Here is a 21318-nt window from a genome sequence, read left to right as displayed (position 1 = left end):
TCTCTGTCTGTCTCTATCTGCCTCTTAATAACAAAAGGTAGACATTTTCCTAGAACTATGTTAAATGGTAAAACTTTTGCCTTGTACTTTGAAATATGATAGCCTTATTTAAAGACTTTAAAAAAGCACTTTATTATAAGGAGAGGACATTTTATAACAGCATAGTCATACTTTCCCACCAGGTAATTTAAATTTATCTTAGGCATATAATAATAATGAAGATCAAAATCACTTTAACAAAAACAGTCAAAACTTCCACTGTCCCCTCCCTCTTGTGACTTAATCAAAATTGACCAAAATAAGGGAAGGATAGTGGTCTCACAATCCTACAATGTTTCATTTTCCCCAAACTTAGAAATAAATAATAGCATAAAAAATGATAAAGTGAGGAACTTCTGTACAAGGTTAACAATTAAAATGAATGACAGCTTACAACATAAACTGAAAGATTTAACAATGTTTAAAAATAAAATCTCATTACATAAAGGACAGCATTACAAAGGTTTAATATCATTTTATCCTATGAAACAACTAAAATACTGGTTCATTATGTTTCCTATCACAACTCTTGACCATATTTGAGTCCCATTTGTTTAGTTGTTATCTTAGCATCAAAGTACAGCTTAGATCAAAACATTGGCACAACAGTAATGTCCTAATATTATATATTTGAAAGAATAATTTTAAAATAATTTATTAAAAAATTTAAAAACCTAATGTCCACATTTTTCAATTCAGTAAGTCTGTGGGTTAGTTTTGTTTTTGGTTTGCTTTTGGTTTTGGAGGGGAGGCAGGGACTTAAGCCAAAATACTTTATTTCCAGGGTAGATTATATATCATATTGTGTAAGTCTTCAAATAGTAGATTTTCTTTTTTTCAGCAATGCCTTCATCTTTTTTAAAACAAAAGTGTCCTCCTATGTTTCTACCAAGTCCATTCATATCACATTCAACACAGAGGAATGATAATTTCTCATAAGTTCAGTTGGGGGTGGGTGGGGAGGGCAGGCATCATGTAGAGCTAGAGGTAGCACTGTGCAATGGCATGAGATTTAAGTTTTTCTCATCACACACTGTCTCTTCATGCCACCTCTCCCAATATAGTAGGATCTCATTCCTAATTTGGATTTTTAAATCAGAGAGGAATTATGGTCCAAAAGTACTTGCTGAAGTTGTATCAATAAGCAGCTTTTTATTGAAGGACAGAAAGAATTAAATGGAAGGCACAGTAGCACTGTAAAGCTTGTTCAGGGCATAATCATCTTTTTGTGTGCATGTGTGGAACCCAGACTTCTGTTTTTGTCACTAAAAATGTCTGCTGAATAATCAGAAAATCCTTATTTATCATCCTTCCCTTTGGTCTTTCGGTATACCATCTCTCGGAAACTGGCCAGAATCTTGTTCTCTCTTTTCCGTCTCTCTTCTTGATTAAAGGATGCAAGGGCTCTTTTCTCATCAGCACTATAGATCTGGTTCTCTTTTCGCAGTCGCACAGCCTCCATTCGGCGATGCCTGGAGATAATTTTATTTTTGGTTTAATTTCTCAGTAATTATTTTTATAGCATATTTTCATTACTGTTAATACAGAAGAGAAACTTTGAAATGGGTTAAAGTTTTAAAAGATCATTCATTTTATCTGCCTCACATGTCCTTTGATTTGTTTCTCATACTCATTTAAGGATTGCTGATGTTCTGTCAACACAGTGAATAGTATTCATTTCAAATACTAAAGGAATAAGTCTATTCTAGTTGTCTTCAGTAAAACAACCATAAATGGGCAAATAATTACACTTCTTAGGTGATATATCTTTTTGTCTTAGTGCAATTGGTAGTAGGATAGATAAAAGATTTTAGTTTTCATAACTGAGGTGCAACTTCAATATTCTAATTTGAAATACAACCAAAAGAACCAAGTTAAAATCTGTAATCGAAGAGGAGTTTGATTTAATTTCCTTTGACTCATTAGTGGCCCAAAGAAAAGATTTAGCACAAGAGCCAAACCAGTGAAGAATAAGGGTAGAGGCGGAGGGAAGCAATGCCATCATCTTCAAAAGGTCAGTTTATTTACAGGGAGAACTTCATGAAAATCCACCTCTATCATATGTGTGTATCCAATCCTACAAAATAAGTTCAAGAAGCTTGAGCTATATCTAGAAAAATGGAGAAAAACTTGGTAAGGAGAAGAGGGAGGAAACATTTCAGGTTAGTATGAAGATAAGAGAGGAGAATGAAGATGATGACAATACATGCAGGTTGCTCAGGGTACAGTGAGTATGGTAGTTTATCTGGAATAGAAGTGCTACATGAATGATGCTGTAAAAAACATCCATGTACATGTTTTCTAGTACATGGGAATTATTTTCTCTTGGGTATGCAGGTATGAAGTTGCTGGATCATATAGTATATGAAAGCTCAATCGCCAAGGTAATGCCAGACTGTTTTGCAAAATGTTTATACCCACTAGCAGTACTTAAGGAATCCTGTGTAGATTCGCATCCTCTCAAGTGTATTGTTAGAACTTTAATCTTCTATCAAATGGGTGTACAATGGCATTTCACTATGTTCTTGATTTCCATTTTCAATGATAATGAACACCTCTTTTTTTCCCTACAAATGTATTCCCCAATTCAATCTGGGCTGCCACAAAGACAGACAGAAAGCGCAGGGATGTTTCTTTGGCATCCTAGTGCAAACCAAAAGAACAACAGCAAATTGTTCAAGGTCTATCAGTGGATGCAATGAACACCTTTTAATGTATGTGTAGACCATATGTATTTCTTCTGACAAATACCCATTGTTGTCATTTTCCCATTTTTCTACTGAGTTCTTTACACATATTCTTTAAATGTTATCAACATCAACTCTTTATCAGTTGTAATATATACCAAGATTTTATCCCAGCTTGGAACTTGTCTTTTTTATTTATTTTAAGGTATGTTCTAAAGAACAAAAGTCCTTATGTTTAACCTAGGTGAACTTACTAATATTTTATTTTATTGTTAGTACTTTCTTTTTGTCTTTAAAAACTGCTTCTCTACCCTGAGGTCTAAAAGATATCTGCTCTTAATGTCCTCAGTCTGGCTGCATTGCTTTTTGTATGTGGCTATATAGGGTCCTACTTTCATCTTTTACCATATGGATTTTCTGTGTCTGTTCCTTCTTTCCATACTCATCTGACAAGCCATCTCTTTCATAAGCAAAAGTTCTATGCATGCATAGCTCTGTCCTTGGACTCTGTATTTTACTCCATTGAACAATTTGGTTGTTTTATGCTTTCTAAAATGCTATAAGCTTCAAAATAAGTCCTCATAGCAGGTATTTCACCCTCCTGCTCTTCTTTTTCAGAAATTAACCTCTATTCTTGGCCTGTCAGTCTAACATATAAATTTTGGAACCACTTTATTAAATTTCATGAAAAATTCTGCTTTTGTGATTTTGATTCAAACTATGTTGAGTCTATAGATCAATTTGGGGAGAAATGATTTACAATACTACATTCCTATCCATGAACATGGTTATCTCTCCACTTATTTTTAGGTCTTCTTTCATGTCTCTTAAAAATGTTTTACAGCTTCTCTGCAGAGGTCTTGGACATCTTTCATTAAGATGATATAAGATATAAGGACTTTCCTAAGTCCTATATATTTTTCTAATACTATTTTAACTGCTGATTTCTTTTTATTTCATGGCATTTTTGGATTGTCTGTTGCTGGTATATAAAAACACAATTGATTTTCGTGTATTAACCTTATATACAACAATTTGTTAAACCTTATTATTTATAATTCATCTGAAGTAGTTCTGGAATTTTCTACGTAAACAATTCACAAAAAATGATGGTGTCACATCCTTCTTTCCAATCCTTAAGCCTTTGATTTCTTTTTCTTTTCTTTTTTTTCTTTTTTTGGACAGGCAGTTAGTGAGAGAGACAGAGAGAAAGGTCTTTCCTCTATTGGTTCACCCCCAAAATGGCCGCTACGGCTGGCGCACTGTGCTGATCCGAAGCCAGAAGCCAGGCGCTTCCCCCGGGTGTCCCATGTGGGAGCAGGGCCCAAGCACTGGGGCCATCCTCCACTGTACTCCCGGGCCACAGCAGAGAGCTGGGCTGGAAGAGGAGCAACCAGGACAGAATCTGGCGCCCCAACCGGGACTAGAACCTGGGATGCCGGTGCCACAGGCAGAGGATTAGCTCAGTGAGCTGTGGTGCCGGCCTGATTTCTTTTTCTTACTGTTAGTCCTCAAATACAATGTTTCAAATATTGTCCCCAGGGCTGGTGCTATGGTGAAGCAGGTTAACGCCCTGGCCTGAAGCGCCAGCATCCCACGTGGGTGCCGGTTCTAGTCCCAGCTGCTCCACTTCCAATCCAGCTTTCTGCTATGGCCTGGGATAGCAGTAGAAGATGGCCCAAGTCCCTGGGCCCCTGCACCCACGTAGGAGACCTGGAGGAAGCTCCTGGCTCCTGGCTTTGGATTGGTGCAGTTCCAGCCGTTGCGGCCAATTGGGGAGTGAACCATCAGAAGGAAGACCTTTCTCTCTCTGCCTCTCCTCTCTCTGTGTAACTCTGACTCTCATGTGAAATAAATAAATCTTTAATAAAAATAAATATTGCCCCCAGAATTCCAAGGTTATAGAGGTACTGCAGGAGTTCTGCAAATGTTTGCTTCTCATGACATTTAAAAGTAGTTATCTACTTAAAAAGTTTAAAAGTTAAAGAATTCAAAATTCAATTTGAATTTATTATAGTTGTCCTCTCAGCTCACTCTCCTGTTTCTTTCTGGTACTTTGCTTTCTCTCCCCCTTCTTTCCATTCATTTCTCCATGCTGCATGTAACATCTTTCATAATTCTTTTCTGCTATTGATTCTCAGAAACTTGGGTGCATAGAGAACCGGAGGCCAATTTGGAAACCAGGAAACACTGTCTTGGGAAAATGTCTTCCTAACTTTCAAAATGCCACACTTCTTATGTGTCTGTGATAAATAGCTGAATTTAACTATATCCTCCAGTAGATAAAATATCTGTACTAAAACATAAACTAGGACAAGACATGGAAAAGCTTGATTCTTTGTAGTTGGAGATATAGTAGAGTTGCATATATATATATATATATACCTGAAATTTTAGACAACCATGTTTAGAACAATAAAACAACATCAAAACAATAGTTACATTCTACTTTATATCAGGAATAGTCACTTAATGAAAATTAATTACCAAGATATAATTCTGGTAGTAAGAAAGAAAGATGTAATCGTGGAAATTAAACTCAATGCCAACATACCTGCTACCACTCATTACATAACCTGAACATTCAAATGATGCAATTTCTTCACTTGTCAAGCCAATTTCTCCTCTTCGTGGAATACGTTTTCCAGCTTTTACATATTCAGCCATAGCTGCACCTTCCCCAGGTAACAGAGCATGGCCATAGCTAAAAAGTAATTCAGAGTTCAGAAAAGCTCTATTAAACCATCTCAATACAAAAAGCTCATCTCTAAAGACAGCACAAAATTTGTTTCTCTTAGATAATAGGGGGAAATAAGAGCACTAAGTAGTAGTGTACTGGGAAGCTTAATATGAATTACTTTAATTAGTGAACATTGCTCTATGACCTATATAACTAACAAAGAAATGCAGAGATGCATTGGAAATGAAGAACGTGGGGCTAGCATTGTGGTTCAGCAGATTAAGCCACCTTCTGCAATGCTGACATCTCATATGAGCAACAGTTTGAGTCCTAGCTGCTACATTTCCGATCTGGCTACTTGCTAACGTGCCTGGGAAAGCAGCTGAAGGTGGCCCAATAGCCACCTACTTGGGAGATTTGGATGGAGTTCCAGGCTCCTGGCTTCAACCTGGTTCAACCCTTGTGGCTATTTGGGGAGTGAACAAGCAGATAGGAAATCAATCAATTTTTTTTCCTCTCTCTTTCTCCTTTTCTCTGTAACTCTACCTGTCAAACAAATAAAGTAAATCTTTTTTTTAAAAAAATGTATTAGTATACATTTATGTTTATAGCTATAGATTAATTTATCCCTAATAGGTATTGACATTACTGCCCTGGCTCAATCTGATTCCCTTTGCCCTTAAAAAAACTCCACAATAACAAAATAATACATTACAAATTAATGTATGTTTAAGACTTACAACCACTAATAATGCTATACAGTAATAATTATCTACTAATTTTGATTCAAAGCAATTCCAAATGCTACTATTCAGTTCAGTGACTATTTCTTGTATACTTATTAAACTCAAAGCTTTTAAAATGATTTATTTATTTATTTGAAAGTCAGAGTTACATAGAGGAGGAGAGGCAGAGAAAGAGAGAGAGAGAGAGAGAGAGAGGTCTTCCATCCACTGGTTCTCTCCCCAATTGGCCTCAATGGTTAGAGCTGCGCCAATCCAAAGCCAGGAGCCAGGAGCTTCCTCCAGGTCTTCCCATGCAGGTGCAGGGGCCCAAGGATATGGGTCATCTTCCACTGCTTTCCCAGGCCACAGCAGAGAGCTGGATCAGAAGTGAGGCAGCTGGGTCTTGAACCGGTGCCCATATGGGATGCCGGCACTGCAGGTGGCGGCTTTACCTGCTATGCCACAGTGCCACAGTGCTGGCCCCTCAAAGCTTTTAATATAAAAATAATTCCAGGGCTGGCGCTGTGGCACAGTGGATTAAAGCCCTGGCCTGTGGCACCAGCATCCTATATGAACACTGGTTCAAGTCCTGGCTGCTCCATTTCCAATCCAGCTCTCTACTATGGCCTGGAAAAGCAAGTCCTTGGGCCCCTGCACCTGTGTGGGAGACCTATAGGAAGCTCCCAGCTCCTGGCTTTGGATCGGCACAGCTCCAGCCGTTGTGGCCATCTGGGGAGTGAAGCAATGGATGGAAGATCTCTCTCTCTCTCTCTCTCTCTCTCTCTGACTCTACCTATCTATGTAACTCTGTCTTTTAAATAAACAAAGTACATCTTTAAAAAAATATATAAAAATTTCTGCCGTTGTGGAATTCACTTATTAATAAGGCTATAACTACAATATAAGGAAAATATCTAATACATGGCATGAAAGAAATAGAAAATGCTGTGAGGATTAAAGAGGGATAGCTATCATGTCTACTTGTGGAGGGGAAGTATTAGGATTGGTATATGCTCCCTCCTTTCAAACAGAGCTTTGATGGATGGCAAGGATATTAACAGGGAGAAATGGGGGGCTGGGTAGGGAAGAAAATACAGGGCAAGGAAAAGAAGGGAAGGCATATTAGGGGGAGGAAAGAAGCTAAATGAGACAAAGGTGAGAAAGGAAACAGTAAATTCAGCAAACTTAGCAAACCAGCTCAGCTGAAACCTGAGCAGATATAAATAAAGGATTTGAGGGAGATAAGTTTGGCAAGGCAAGTTAGGGCTATAGTTTTTGGAAGTACTTTAGATAATATACATACACTGCTACTTACTTCAAAGGTTTATCATCTTGAGAGGCAAGGGTTTTCGGAGCCTCTGGGCCAATTAAATCTGAAGGTTCTTCAGCCTCTATGAAAGATGTTCAAAAACACATTCACATTTTGACTAATTGGTTACTTTGATGTTTCATCTGTTCTGAGTTAGTCTATCAGAACAACCTACTTGATCGATCCTTCCAGGGATTCTCCAGAAACTCTTCTTGGGACTCTTTAGAGCTTGAATCACTGGATTCTTTTCTGTTCTTTTTGGATTTCTTTTTCTTATATTTCTTCCTGTAGGGATTATAATTTGATACAAATTCACTTAATATTCCCATGTTAAAAGGCATCAGTTTTTCAAGGCAATGAAAGGTAAGACTGATTAAAATGATCTAGACCTATCAAAGTTGCTAGAGAATAATTTTAATTAAAAGACTTATAACTTATTTAACTAAATCATTTTTCATTATAAAAAGGGATCCTTGGAGGTGGGCATTTTCACCTAGCAGTTAAGATGCTGCTTAAAAAGCCACAGTTCCGCCGGCGCCGTGGCTCACTGGGCTAATCCTCTGCCTTGCGGCGCTGGCACACTGGGTTCTAGTCCTGGTCGGGGCGCCGGATTCTGTCCCAGTTGCCCCTCTTCCAGGCCAGCTCTCTGCTGTGGCCTGGGAAGGCAGTGGAGGGTGGTCCAAGTGCTTGGGCCCTGCACCCCATGGGAGACCAGAAGCACCTGGCTCCTGCCTTCGGATCAGCGCGGGGCGCCAGCCGCAACGCACCGGCCATTGGAGGGTGAACCAACAGCAAAAGGAAGACCTTTCTCTCTGTCTCTCTCACTGTCCACTCTGCCTGTCAAAAAAAACAAAAACAAACCAATGGATGGGCGCTCTCTCATAATAAAAAATAAAATCTCTAAAAGAATAGTGAAACACAGTTCTCATATTGTAGAAAGACAACAGAAAAATGACTTGCCAATTTGAGCATTAATAATTTTAAGTGTAATGGGTTAAATACATTAAATGTCTAAATCCTTAGATTCATTATGGTATAAAAAATTCCAACTCATTATTTTGAAAATTCTTAAAAAGAATTAAGCAATTATCCTACCTTTTCTATACAAACTATACTATATGTTCAATGAGTAAATTTCTCTTACTGAATTATCCTATCTAGTAAATAAAGAAGGAAAGTTATAATTAGAGTATCACCATTTTGCAATCCCTAATGAAGTAACAGATCTAGACAATGTTCATCATTATGACAAAAATAGAAAACCAGACGTTGTTTGCTTCCTGACAGAAGTACACAGCCCACCTATGAAGTATCCTCCCCAAAACACCAATCTGAACCTTGGTAAACCTTTATCTATCTACAGGAAATATTGAGGACAGAGAACGTTCTCTGGAACACTGTAAGAATGCAATAATTTTAATTTATGGATATTATTTGAATGTTGATTTGAATAAACTGCAGAGAAATTGTTGATAATCGAGCAATTACTGTTAAATATTTTAAGCATAATAGCAGTGTGGTTATTATTTTTCCTTTTAATAAAGAATGACTGCCTTTTACAGAAAGGTACTGAATTATTTATGGATGGAATATATCTAGGATTGGTTCCAAAATAATCAATGGGTGGTAGAAAATGTCCATGAGTTGATAACTGTTCAAACTGATTAACGGTTGATCCAGATTAGACGAAATCAAGTGGAAAAACCTGGGGTGTTTTTAATACAGGAAAACTAAAAGTGGAATAGATATTTGATGGTAGAAAGGAATTGTTCATTGTATTGGATATCATAGTGATATTATGGTATTATGTTTAAAAAATTGTGTTCCCTCAGAGTATACAGTCATGAACAGGGTATCTGGGATTCATACTATTCTCAGTATTTTGTGTATAAAGATTTTTATTAAAACGTTTTTTAAAAGATTTATTTATTTGAAAGGCAGAGTTGCAGAGGCAGAGGCAAAGAAAGAGAGAGGGAGAGAGAGGGAGAAGGAGGGAGAGGGAGGGGGAGGGAGAGAGAGGGAGAGAGGTGTCTTCTATCTGCTGGTTCACTCCCAAAATGGCCAGAGGCCAGAGCTGTGCCAACCAGAAGCCAGGAACCTGGAGCTTCTTCTGGGTCTCCCAAGTGGGTGCAGAGGTTCAAGGACTTGGGCCATCTTCCACTGCTTTCCCAGGCTATAGCAGAGAGCTGGATCGAAGTGGAGCAACTAGGACTTGAACCGGCAACCCTATGGGATGCCGGCACTGCAGGCAGCAACTTTACCTGCAACACCACAGCACTGGCCCCTAAAAAGTTTTTAAAAATGAGGTGAAAGTACATTGAGCACTTAAGACTGTACTTTTTGGGGCTCGTGTTGTGGCACAATGGGTTAAGCTGCCACCTGCAAGGCCAGCATCCCATATGGGCTGGTGAGTCCCAGCTGCTCTTCTGATCCAGCTTCCTGCTAACATATGTACCTGGGAAAGATGGCCTAAGGACTCCCTGCACCCATGTGGGAGACATGCATGAAACTCCTGGCTTCATGCCATTGCAGCCATTTGGGGAGCGAACCAGTGGAGCAGAGTATTTCTCTCACTCTCTCTCTCTCTCTATAACTCTGCCTTTCAAATAAAATATTTTTAAACAAACATGGACTTTTGATATAGTGGTACTATATTATACAAGTATCTGTATACTTATTATTTTAATTACCATTTTTAAGTAGTTTCCTTTACCTAGGCATCAAAGTTTAACCATGTACGCTAAAATGTTAGGTCCAGGTAAAATTGTAATACTTACTGGTACTGGCCTAGCTTGGTGTCATTTGAAATGTTCTTTGAGTTCTGAAATTTATGTTCTAGTAGTGGATGCAGTTGGAGAATTTGTACATATACTGAACAAATGCTGAGAGAATTTTTAGTTTTGCCAAATTTATCCTTGTTTTAAAATATGTTACCTTCTAGGTGAAACCTATTCTAATCACTGTATTTGAAACCACAGTCTGCCCCCATCCCCAACTACCTTATTGTCCTTATTCTACATTATTTTTCTATAGCTCTTCTAACAAACTCAATAAATAATATATGGAATTCACTTCTATACATTGTGCATCTTCCCTTAAATTGCTACTCCAAAAGGGCAGGAACTTCTGTTTTGTATCCCAGCACCTTGAATGGTACTTGAAACATAAACACTTACTAAATACTTAAATGAAAAAATCCCTGGGGGATGGGCAAATTGGGGATTCATTACACTATTTTATGTAATTTTATATTCACTGGAACTCTTTCATAATAAAAATTAAAGAAAAAAACTGACGATCTGTGTTTCTTCTTCTTTTCCTTTTTCTTGGCTTTCTTTGCTTTCCTTTTTGTATCTTCATCTGCAAAGTAAAGCACATTATAATTAAAAAAAAATTCTCTAAAGCCCCAAGTCTCTTGAGTAAACATCCTATTGCTGTCTCAATTGTTATCACAGAGAAATTCATTCATTCAAACATTTATTGCTACTTGTCAGGAACTGTGCTAGGCACTGGGGATATAGAACTTAAGGTCATACTAGGTATTAGGTGATATTGGGTATTATTATTAATTTAGTTAGCGAGTTAACAGTATTGTTGGTAAGTAGAAAAATGTCATTTTTTTTGAAAGGCAGAGTGGACAGTGAGAGAGAGAGACAGAGAGAAAGGTCTTCCTTTTGCCGTTGGTTCACCCTCCAATGGCTGCTGCGGCCGGCGCGCTGCGCTGATCCGATGGCAGGAGCCAGGAGCCAGGTGCTTTTCCTGGTCTCCCATGGGGTGCAGGGCCCAAGCACCTGGGCCATCCTCCACTGCACTCCCTGGCCACAGCAGAGGGCTGGCCTGGAAGAGGGGCAACCGGGACAGAATCCGGCGCCCCAACCGGGACTAGAACCCGGTGTGCCGGCGCCGCTAGGCGGAGGATTAGCCTAGTGAGCCGCGGCGCCAGCCCATTTTTTAGATGCATACTGAAATATTTAGGGTAGAAGTATGACAATGTAATTTACTTTGACTGTCTTAGCAAAAGAACCATATTTGAATCAAATGTAGGTCAAAAATATGCATTAGTATTAAATCTGGGTGGTAAAATTCATGGTATTAATTATACTACTGATTATACTGTCTTCTTTATTTTTCTAAATACTTGAAGATTTTCATGACAAAAAGGGGGATAAAACCTATGTGTTTGAGAGGGAGACAGAATGCTTTCTAGGAGTTAAGTCTAATAGAGGAGACAGACAGGTGAAGTGATAACAATAATCTGAGTGACACGGGGAAGCATGTGGTGCAGTGGGCACACAGAGGAATCTCAAAATCATACTGATTTGGGGAGAGTTGTTGAAGAATGGTTGACCAGGAAAAGGTAACTCTTAAACCAGTTTTTTTTAAAACCAGTTTATTACAAAAGCAACACACGCCAATTGTTGCAATGAATAAGCCAAGCTGGGTGGAGGAGGAGACTGTACAGGTACAGGAATTCTTCATACCAAGTAACAGAGTCCAGAGAAACAGCATGGGATGCCTAGCAGATACACAGTAGTTCTCAGGCTATAGAGGATGGTGTAAGAGAGTGGCAGGGTATGTGTAATTATAGGGTCTGAACTTTACCATGAAGCCTATGGAAAGCCATCAAAGGATTTTACGTAGGGGACTGACATGCTAAGGTGTATATTTTAGCAAAGTCCAGGAGTGAGTGTTTGGTACAGCAATTAAATTGCTGCTTGGGATGGCTGCATCCCCTACTGGAGTGCCTGGTTTGAGTCCTGGCTCCTCTGCTTCTGATTCAACTTACTGCTAATGCACACCTTGTGAGGCAGCAGATGATGGCTCAAGTATTTGGGTCTCTGCTATGCACGCGGAAGATCTGGATTGAGTTCTGGGCTCTTGACTTAAGCTGGCCCAGCCTTGTTGTGGGCATTTTGGGAGTGAGCCAGCTGACAGAAGATCTCTATCTCTCTATCTCTTTCTCTGTCTCTCTGCCTTTCAAAAAATAAAATGAAAATAAATATTTAAAAACTTAAAAAGAAAGAAAGTCGGGTCTTTCAGCAGTGAGGAAGAAAAGAGACAACAGTGGTCAGGCAAGCCAGGGAGCATCAGTGGAAAGGGAGCCTTTTTGCAGTGTGTCAGTCCCAGAGGAGGTGCCTTCTACTCGATCATTAGCCAGGAAAGGGCACAAAAAAGTGTTTTTTTGGTGATGTACTACTCCAAAGGGGGTGCTTTGAATCAATCAGCAGCCAGCTTGAAGCCAGCGCACCTTTTTTGAAGAGATTTTTATTTTTTTTATTTGAATGGCAGAGTTAGAGAGAGATATAGAGACAGAGAGAGAGAAAGAAGTCTTCCCTCTGCTGGTTCACCCTCCAAATGGCTGCAATGGCCAGGGTTAGGCCAGGCTGAAGCCAGGAGCCAGGAGCTTTATCCAGGTCTCCCACGTTGGTGGCAGGGGCTCTAGCACTTGGGCCATCTTCCACTACTTTTCCCAGGCTATTAGCAGGGAGTTGGATCAGAAGTGGAGCAGCCAGTGGTGCCCATATGGGTGCTATACCACAACGTCAGCCCCTTTATGATGTACTTAAAGAAAAAAAAATGTACAGAATTGTCCACTGTGCGTGAGAATTATTTACATAAAATAACCCTTCCATTGAATGGATGTAGCTTTCTAAGGTTCTCTTTGGTGCCACGTGTACTGTAGCCCAATCTCCTCACCTGGTCTGTGCCACATGCCTTGTACAACTTTGTACAACCAATCTGGAGTCAATCTTCTTAGGTCTGAATCCCATCTGTGTGACTTTGGGTATGATACTTATAACATGCCCTGTGCCTCCATTTCTTTCTTTCTTTTTTTTAAAGATTTTTTTTTTCCTTGAATGGCAGAGCCAGAGAGAGGCAGAGGCAGAGAGAGGGAGAGGTCTTCCACCTGCTGACTCCCCAATGGCCAGAGCTAAGCCAATTCAAAGCCAGGAGCCAGGAGCTTCCTCCAGGTCTCCCACATAGGTGCAGGGGCCCAAGGACTTGGGCCATCTTCTACTGCTTTCCCAGGCCATAACAGAGCTGGATCTAAGTGGAGCAGCTGGGACTCAAACCAGCGCCCATATGGGATGCCAGCACTGCAGGAGGTGGCTACGTCATAGGGCCAGTCCCTCCATTTTTTTTTTTTTTTTTTTTAACAGGCAGAGTGGACAGTGAGAGAGAGAGACAGAGAGAAAGGTCTTCCTTTTGCCGTTGGTTCACCCTCCAATGGCCGCTGTGGCCGGCGCACCGCGCTGATCCGATGGCAGGAGCCAGGAGCCAGGTGCTTATCCTGGTCTCCCATGGGGTGCAGGGCCCAAGCACCTGGGCCATCCTCCACTGCACTCCCTGGCCACAGCAGAGGGCTGGCCTGGAAGAGGGGCAACCGGGACAGAATCCAGCGCCCCAACCGGGACTAGAACCCGGTGTGCCGGCGCCGCTAGGCGGAGGACCCTCCATTTCTTAATCTATAAGGTGTACCCTAAAGTTGTTGTTTAGATTAAATATCGATACCAAACATAAAGCACTTAGCAGGGTGCCTGACACAAAGTCAGCAAGCATTCACAAACTCTTGGCTATTATTATTGCTTTTTAGAAGCTCCTTCTAAAATAAGTTTTAAGAAGTAAAACTAGTTTTGAAGCAAAGCTTGCAGAATGATGTTGGTTTTCTTACCACTAGAGTCTGTTTCAGAATCAGAGTCACTGTCACTATCTTCAGAATACTTCCTGTGTTTTCTTTTAGATGATTTTTTCTTTCTCCTCTTCTTGGACCTTTCTTTTGAATGATTGGACTTCTTCTTCTTCTTTTTTTCATCTATAGAGGATACAAGCAAAAATCTCATTTCCAAAAGAGTATTTCTGAATATCGAATTGGCTGCATTTAAAATACTGACAAGGAACAGATGATGGGCAATTCAATTAAAAGCAAAGTATAATGTTCAACTATTTATAAACTTAGTTTTTAACTTCTCAAGAAAGCCCTGTATCTTAAAAATACCTTCTGAAGAAGAAGCCGACGTGGTGCTTTTCTTTGGCTCTTCATCCTCTACTGGTGTATGTTCATCAGAGCTGAATTTCAAGAAAATGGTTGCAAGAATCAGAAAAGTGATGAAACATGGACCGTGGAGTATAAAAATATAGACCTAAAATTTTTCAGTTACAATGACTGTCTAAAAACCACTTAAAGCAAGTCTTGGACTAGTGTTGTAAGAGTGCAATTCAAGGGTCTACTACCTATGTAATAATAAACTAACTTAGATTTGCAAAATTGTTTGGAGATTATAAAATGCTACTCAAACAAAACAGCATGGAGGATTAGTATTTTCAGAAAAACCTACAGGGCAAAAGTAGAGAAATGGGTGGAGCCAGTACTGTGGCACAGTGGGTTAAACCCTTGGCCTGAAGCGCCAGCATCCCACATGGGAGCTGGTTCAAGTCCTGGCTGTTCCTCTTCTGATCCAGCTCTCTGCTATGGCCTGGGGAAGCAGTAAAAGATGGCCCAAGTCCTTGGGTCCCTGCACCCATGTGAGAGATCCAGAAGAAGCTCCTGGTTCCTGACTTTGGATTGGCTCAGCTCTGGCCATTGCAGCAATCTGGGGAGTGAATCAGCGGATGGAAGACCTCTCTCTCTGTCTCTACCTCTCTCTGTAACTCTTTCAAATAAATAAATAAATCTTTAAAAAAAGTAGAGAAATGGGAGCCATAAAGAAAGATAAAAGATGCTGGAGATTAAGAAGGTTGCATAATTTAATTGTGTGTAGAAAACATAGAGTAGCAGCAACTGTTCTGTCTCCCCAGAGCAAAAAGAACCTGACGAACAATAATCTAAAGAGATTTCATTTTGTTGCAGAGAATTCTGAAAGGGAGTATTACTAAAATTCTATAACAGTTCAGAAAGGGAGTTCCGACATTCTATAATCATTTCCCCTGAAGATAACACTTGAAATAATTTAGGCATTGTCCAGAAAACAATGTTCAGGGTTCTTTCCAACTTTAATTCTATCAATTAGTTCATGAAGCATTTTCCAAAGCTATCTATGAGAAAAATTTCAGGTAATAATATTTTCCCATGATTTCACAAAATTACAGATTTACCTGTCAAGCATACTGTCTTTTTTTTTTTTTTTAATTTTTTGACAGGCAGAGTGGACAGTGAGAGAGAGAGAGACAGAGAGAAAGGTCTTCCTTTGCCGTTGGTTCACCCTCCAATGGCCGCCGCGGCCGGTGCGCCGCGCTGATCCGATGGCAGGAGCTAGGAGCCAGGTGCTTCTCCTGGTCTCCCATGGGGTGCAGGGCCCAAGCACCTGGGCCATCCTCCACTGCACTCCCTGGCCACAGCAGAGAGCTGGCCTGGAAGAGGGGCAACCGGGACAGAATCCGGCGCCCCAACCGGGACTAGAACCCGGTGTGCCGGCGCCGCTAGGTGGAGGATTAGCCTAGTGAGCCGCGGCACCGGCCAAGCATACTGTCTTAACTCACCTTAAAGCATACCGAGAGGGAAGAAGAGACTTACCAATAACATCAAAGAGAAAAAAGGAAAAGCAGCCTTCAGATAGTACTATATACAGGAACAATAACTACGCAAAACATACTAGTATATTCATTTAAAAATACCTTTGTAATGCTAATTGCATTAATCTGACACGCAATCTGCTACTAGGTTGAGAAAAAACAATTCAAAATAATATAAGTATTATTTGTTTTTTAAAATATTTATTTATTTTTAGTCGCAAGGCAGAGAGACAGAGATCTTCCATTCACTGGCTCATTCCCCAGATGCCCACAACAGCTGGAGCTGGGCCAGGCTGAAGTCAAGCCCAGAACGCCATTTGAGTCTCCCATATGGGTAGTAGGAACTCAGGTACTGAGCTATCACCTGCTGCCTCACAAGGTGTGCATCAGCAGGAAGCTGCAATTGGAAGCAGAGCTGGGACTCCAATGCAGGCACTCTGAAATGCCCACCACTATTATTTAACACTGAACCATTCTATGAATAGAACAGTAGCACCCCATGACTTACAACTGAAAGCGAACAATTAGCAGACTAAGATCTACTAACAACATGTCTTAATCTTTATATAAGTTCCATGTTTTTATATTTTTAAGATTTATTTATTTATTTAAAAGGCAGAGTTACACGAGGCAGAGGCAGAGAGAGAGAGAGAGAGAGAAAGAGAGAGAGAGAGAGGTCTTCCATCTGCTAGCTTACTCCATAGATGGTCCCAATGGCTGGAGCTGGGCCGATCCGAAGCCAGGAGCCAGGAGCTTCTTTCGGGTCTCTCATGCGGGTGCAGGGGCCCAAGGACTTGGGCCATCTTCCACTGCTTTCCCAGGCCACAGCAGAGAGCTGGATTGGAAATGGAGCAGCCAGGACTTGAACCAGCACCCATATGGGATGCTTTACCTGCTATGCCACAGTTCCATGTTTTTAAAACTTAATGGGTAGGGACTGCTGTTGTGGTATAATGGTTTAAGCTGCTGGTTACAACATCGGGATCCCATATTGGAATTTCAGTTGCTCTGCTTCCAATCCAGCTTCCTGCTAAAATGCCTGGGGAGACAGCAGAAGATGGCCCAAATATTTGGGCTCCTGCAACGATGTGGGAGACTAGAATGGAGTTTCTGACTCCTGGCTTTGTGATGGCCCAGCCTTGGCTGTTGTATTCGTTTGGGGAGTGAACCAGCAGATGGATGATCTCTTTCTCTTTCTCTTTGTCTCTCTCTTTTTCTGTCACTCTGCCTTTCAAATCAATCAATCAATCAATCAATCTATCTTTAAAAGTAAAACTTGAAGGGTAGAACCGCATAAATGACAAGAAAGAAGAAAAACGTGAAATGTACTTAAAGTTCTTCACTTAAAAATTTTGGCAACAGACTTAGAATTTAAACAGTAGAATACAATACAATATTTTGAAACCACTTACTCTGGTTCAGGATTCTTTGGAGAAAGTCCCCATACTTCAGGAGCTCCCAATTCTCCAATCCTCTCTCTCTCACTTAATCTCCTAGAAGGTATAGGTATACAAATTATAACTCAATGGTTGAATTGTTCTTAAATATATAATCAAATCCAACAAGATCCCAGTTAAGTCTAATTTCTCTTTATTTTTAAATGTTGATAAAAACTTGGTTTAAATTCATCACTTGGGATTTTTGGTGTTCTGATAGTACTATCAAACGGTAGCAACTACAAATAGCTTGGGTGGCTGGGTCAGAAACGACAGCCTGGGAGACTGGAAGGTATTTCCCTTCTGCCTAATTCATGATATAACTATTCATTATTCATTTTATTGTCTGCAATTTGTGACAGAGTTTTACATTTGGAAATAACTTCATTTGTTCAGATGTTTATGAAAGTAAAGAGGAGTCTCTTGATTTGCTCAAATCTTCAGCTTTCAGAAGCCCAGGAATTGATAAAAGCAGAAAACAAAAGTTCTAAAAATGAAAAAAAGTCTTATTTGACAAAACTTGTACTCAGTGAGACACAGGGTTTGTTCTCTCTCTGTTTTCCCTTTAGTTTCTTTTTGGAAAAGTAGTACATTCTCTATTCTTTGGAGGACATTAAAATTTTCTTCTTTTGTTTTATAATGTGGTTTGTTTTAATTTTTGCTATTACTCTTAAAGTTAAAAAAAAAAAGGCCCACTTCCTAAAAGTTTGGCTGTTTGTGATTTGATTTCTTTTTAAACATCCTTACAAAATAAATATAGCTGGTTTGTTTGAATAAATTATATTATTTCTTCAGGGGGAAATGATATCATCATTATGCAGAGTCAGACTCAGCATTTCCCACTTTAAGAAACATACAATCTAAAAGGGGACATACTTGGAATATTTACATATAGGGAGAAGAGTATCAGCCAAATTCTACAGCGCTTGGAGTCCTGTTCTCATACCTGCTGTCACCTGGCTTCATCTGTACTGTTAAGATAAATTACTTATCTCCTTAAATGTACAAATGCAAATTTCATTCAAGCAGTTCTGACATATTTTGGTGGAGATTTTCCACTAAGAAACCATTTGCTTTTTGATTGATAAAGCCTCTGGGTACTTTTCTGAAAAATTTAACTTGGAAGTAACCTAACTCAGGACTGTTTTCACTGTTTCTTCTTCCATGCATGCTGAACTAACATCTAACACTTGTGGAGTATTTATTATGTTCCAAACACTAAATTATTACAACCCTAAAATCCTTCATACTAATTTTATCTTTTTTTTAATAGTGAAGAAGTAAAACTCAGAGAGGTTAAGCAACTCGCTCAAGTTCACACTGTTGTTAAATACCAAATAAGCACATCAATTTCAGACAGTCTGATTCCTGGATGAAACTGCAGTTAGCAAAAGAATCACAAAGACACCTCTCAACTGCTGAAACTTTAACTTGCTCCTCAATGCCTGAAATACTTTTACATTTCTCATTTTCTGACACATACAGCATGTCTAGTCCTCAGCACAGTACTGGATACATAAATCTAACCTTTAATAAACATTAGAGACAAAGGCTTCCACAGCAATAATTATAAACCTTTTCCTTTCCCCTTAAACCATGCATTTTTCCACTCCATACTCACTCTTACTAGAAATTTGATCTCACCCCAATATCATTTTTCATGATCAAACAAGATCGAGACCACTCTGCAAGTCCTTTCTCAAGGTAGCCTCATCTACAGCCTAGCAGGTCACTTTTCCTACATTCATCGCCTTGTCTGAGGGGAAGATTTTCCTTCTCTCCAATTTAAACCCTTGATTTCAACCTTCCCAATTCCCCACAAAACATTACCACTTACGTGTTCTGTTAAATCAAGCCTATTTCTTCAATAAGCAATGGTTGCATGTTTGCAAAGTGCTAGGCACTGGGAATTCTATAATCAATAAAATGGGGCTCTCAAATGATAATGGCACAACCAAGTAAATGCTATAAATCTGGTAGATGTGAGGCTCTTGACCGCGTTTGCTAACAACCCCGAAGAGGGAAGAGGGTAGCACGAAACCATGGCAATGTATAATGAATGAAAATGTAAGGGAATAAAAGGACGTATAAAAGGGTCGCCATGGGTGGACTGGATAACGGGGTGAAAACGGATACAAGGCAAGTATGAGCGAACACAAACGGCCACAAGAGGAATGAATGATAAATCGGACTCCAAAGGGAGGTGGGTTCGTAAAAGGAAAAGTGGGGGAGGGGGGTCACTCACTTCTGCCGCAGGCTTTCCTCCCTCTCCTTGTCCAGGAGGCTAGGCCACGGCTTGTCGCTCCCATAGGGGCGCGAGTAGCCGCCATAATAGGTGGACGAGGAGACAGAAGCGAAAGGTGTGCTCCGAGGCGCAGAGGGCCGCTCTCGAGAACGTGACCGCGAGCGGGAGCGGTAGGACTGGTTTCTTGAGCTGTGACTGAGGCCACCTAGATGGTGACTGAGGCCATTCCGTTCCCCGGATCGAGAGCAAGAGTGCGAGCGAGAGCGGCGGCCCCGCGGGGACCGAGCAGATTTGCTGGGCTTGGGGCTCTTCGACGAACTGCGACGTTTTCCCCCGGAGCCCGAGGTTTCCGGGCTCCGTGAGCCGGATACCCGAGCCATTGCTGCTGCAGGATCCCAGAAGTCGCTGAAGAAGGGGGCGCTCTCACCAGTCTAGGAAGATCCCGGTTGCCTTGGCTTTCAGATCCCGCCACCGTACAACCACCCAAACCTGAGGGGAACCTTGGGAATCGTTTCGAGTACGTCGGTAAACCCCTTCCCCGGACGTAGGCGGTTCTGCAGACTGGAAGGGACGTGTGTATCGGTATAAACAAGCCGGTAGGGCAACTGGGTCTACGCTCTCCTCTAGTTCCGAGTGGCTTCTCAAATCTAAACTAACGGGGAGAGGAGATAAAGTCCTTTCTCAGCTTCGAACTTTGTGGTACCTGAAGAGAAGGATGGCGGAATATAAGATACATTTCACAGAGTGGTCGTATGAACAACACATCCAATTCTGTATGTGTTTCGTGTGCCTTCTGTGTATAATTATGCATTTATGTATGATTGAGAATATATATTGCATATAATTTGTTTTTTTTTTTCCCTAATCCCAAGAAAAATTAGGAAAGTTTATCGCGATTGGGGTGAGCTATGATATCTAAGCTCCGTATTGCCCAGGTAGCATAGAAGGCACAAAGTCTGTGTTAACGTCTTGAGCCTGATACACTCCAAATAAGTTTGCAGCCCAGAGAAAAATTGCATACTTTTCTTACAGTAACTATCTCCACCCGTGTGCTTCAGCAAAAGGAATATGTAACCCTCTCTTTATCCAGCCCCTTAAACTAGTCATCTGCTAGCCTAGCAATATGTGGTTTATGATCAGTATTTCTGTTCATTTTCTACTGTTTTTAAATTTGGGAGGTAGAGACAGAAAGAGAGACAGAGTTCCTATCCACCAATTCACTCCTCAAATGCATGCAACAGCCAGGATTGGGCCAAGCTGAAACCAGGAACCAATACAGGTGTCACACGTGGGTGGCAGGGACCCAATTACTTGAGACATCACCTGTTGCCTCAAGGGTCTGCATTGGCTGGAAGCTGGAATTAGGAGCTGAAGTCAGGAATTCTGGCATTCTGATATGGGATGCTGGCTGCTGCTGCTTCTTTTAAAATATTTATTTACTTATTTGAAAGGTAGAGCAAGAGTGAGAGCGAATGTGAGAGAGATATGGAGGTCTTCTATCTGCCGGTTCACTTCTCAAATGGCCCCAGCCAGTCCTTTGGCAGCTTTTCCAGGCACATTTGCAGGGAGCTGGATTGAAAGAGGCACATGTGATATGTTGCCGGTTGCAACAGCAGCATAATTTGCTGTACCACACCAGCAGCCCAGGGTATGGGCTCCTTCCTTCCTTCCTCCCACCCTTCCTCT

General features: G+C 40.6%; 2 protein-coding genes and 1 non-coding gene across 5 annotated transcripts in view; 1 reads left to right on the top strand and 2 right to left on the bottom strand.

Moving 5' to 3' along the window:
* Window positions 1-21318, top strand: part of LOC100357610 (protein PBDC1) — a 453980-nt gene that overhangs the window by 305894 nt on the left and 126768 nt on the right. The window lies entirely within an intron of this gene.
* On the bottom strand, window positions 108-20142 carry NKAP (NFKB activating protein). Its single transcript, XM_002720129.6, has 9 exons — window positions 19633-20142; window positions 17364-17444; window positions 14438-14508; window positions 14114-14254; window positions 10737-10800; window positions 7616-7725; window positions 7447-7522; window positions 5281-5430; window positions 108-1511 (listed from the first exon to the last, which is right to left on the bottom strand). The coding sequence occupies exons 1-9, from the start codon at window positions 20010-20012 to the stop codon at window positions 1337-1339; spliced, it is 1248 nt and encodes a 415-aa protein (XP_002720175.3). The 5' UTR covers window positions 20013-20142; the 3' UTR covers window positions 108-1336.
* Window positions 2611-2738, bottom strand: LOC127485039 (small nucleolar RNA SNORA31). The gene has a single exon (XR_007912241.1). It is a non-coding gene; the product is annotated as a small nucleolar RNA SNORA31 (small nucleolar RNA).

This window comes from Oryctolagus cuniculus, chromosome X (genome assembly GCF_051225735.1).
Source record: "Oryctolagus cuniculus isolate XC-2025 breed Fujian yellow rabbit chromosome X, ASM5122573v1, whole genome shotgun sequence".
Lineage (NCBI taxonomy): Eukaryota > Metazoa > Chordata > Mammalia > Lagomorpha > Leporidae > Oryctolagus > Oryctolagus cuniculus.
The sequence above is the reverse complement of the archived record's forward strand: the minus strand, read 5'-3'. Positions and strand labels throughout refer to the sequence as shown.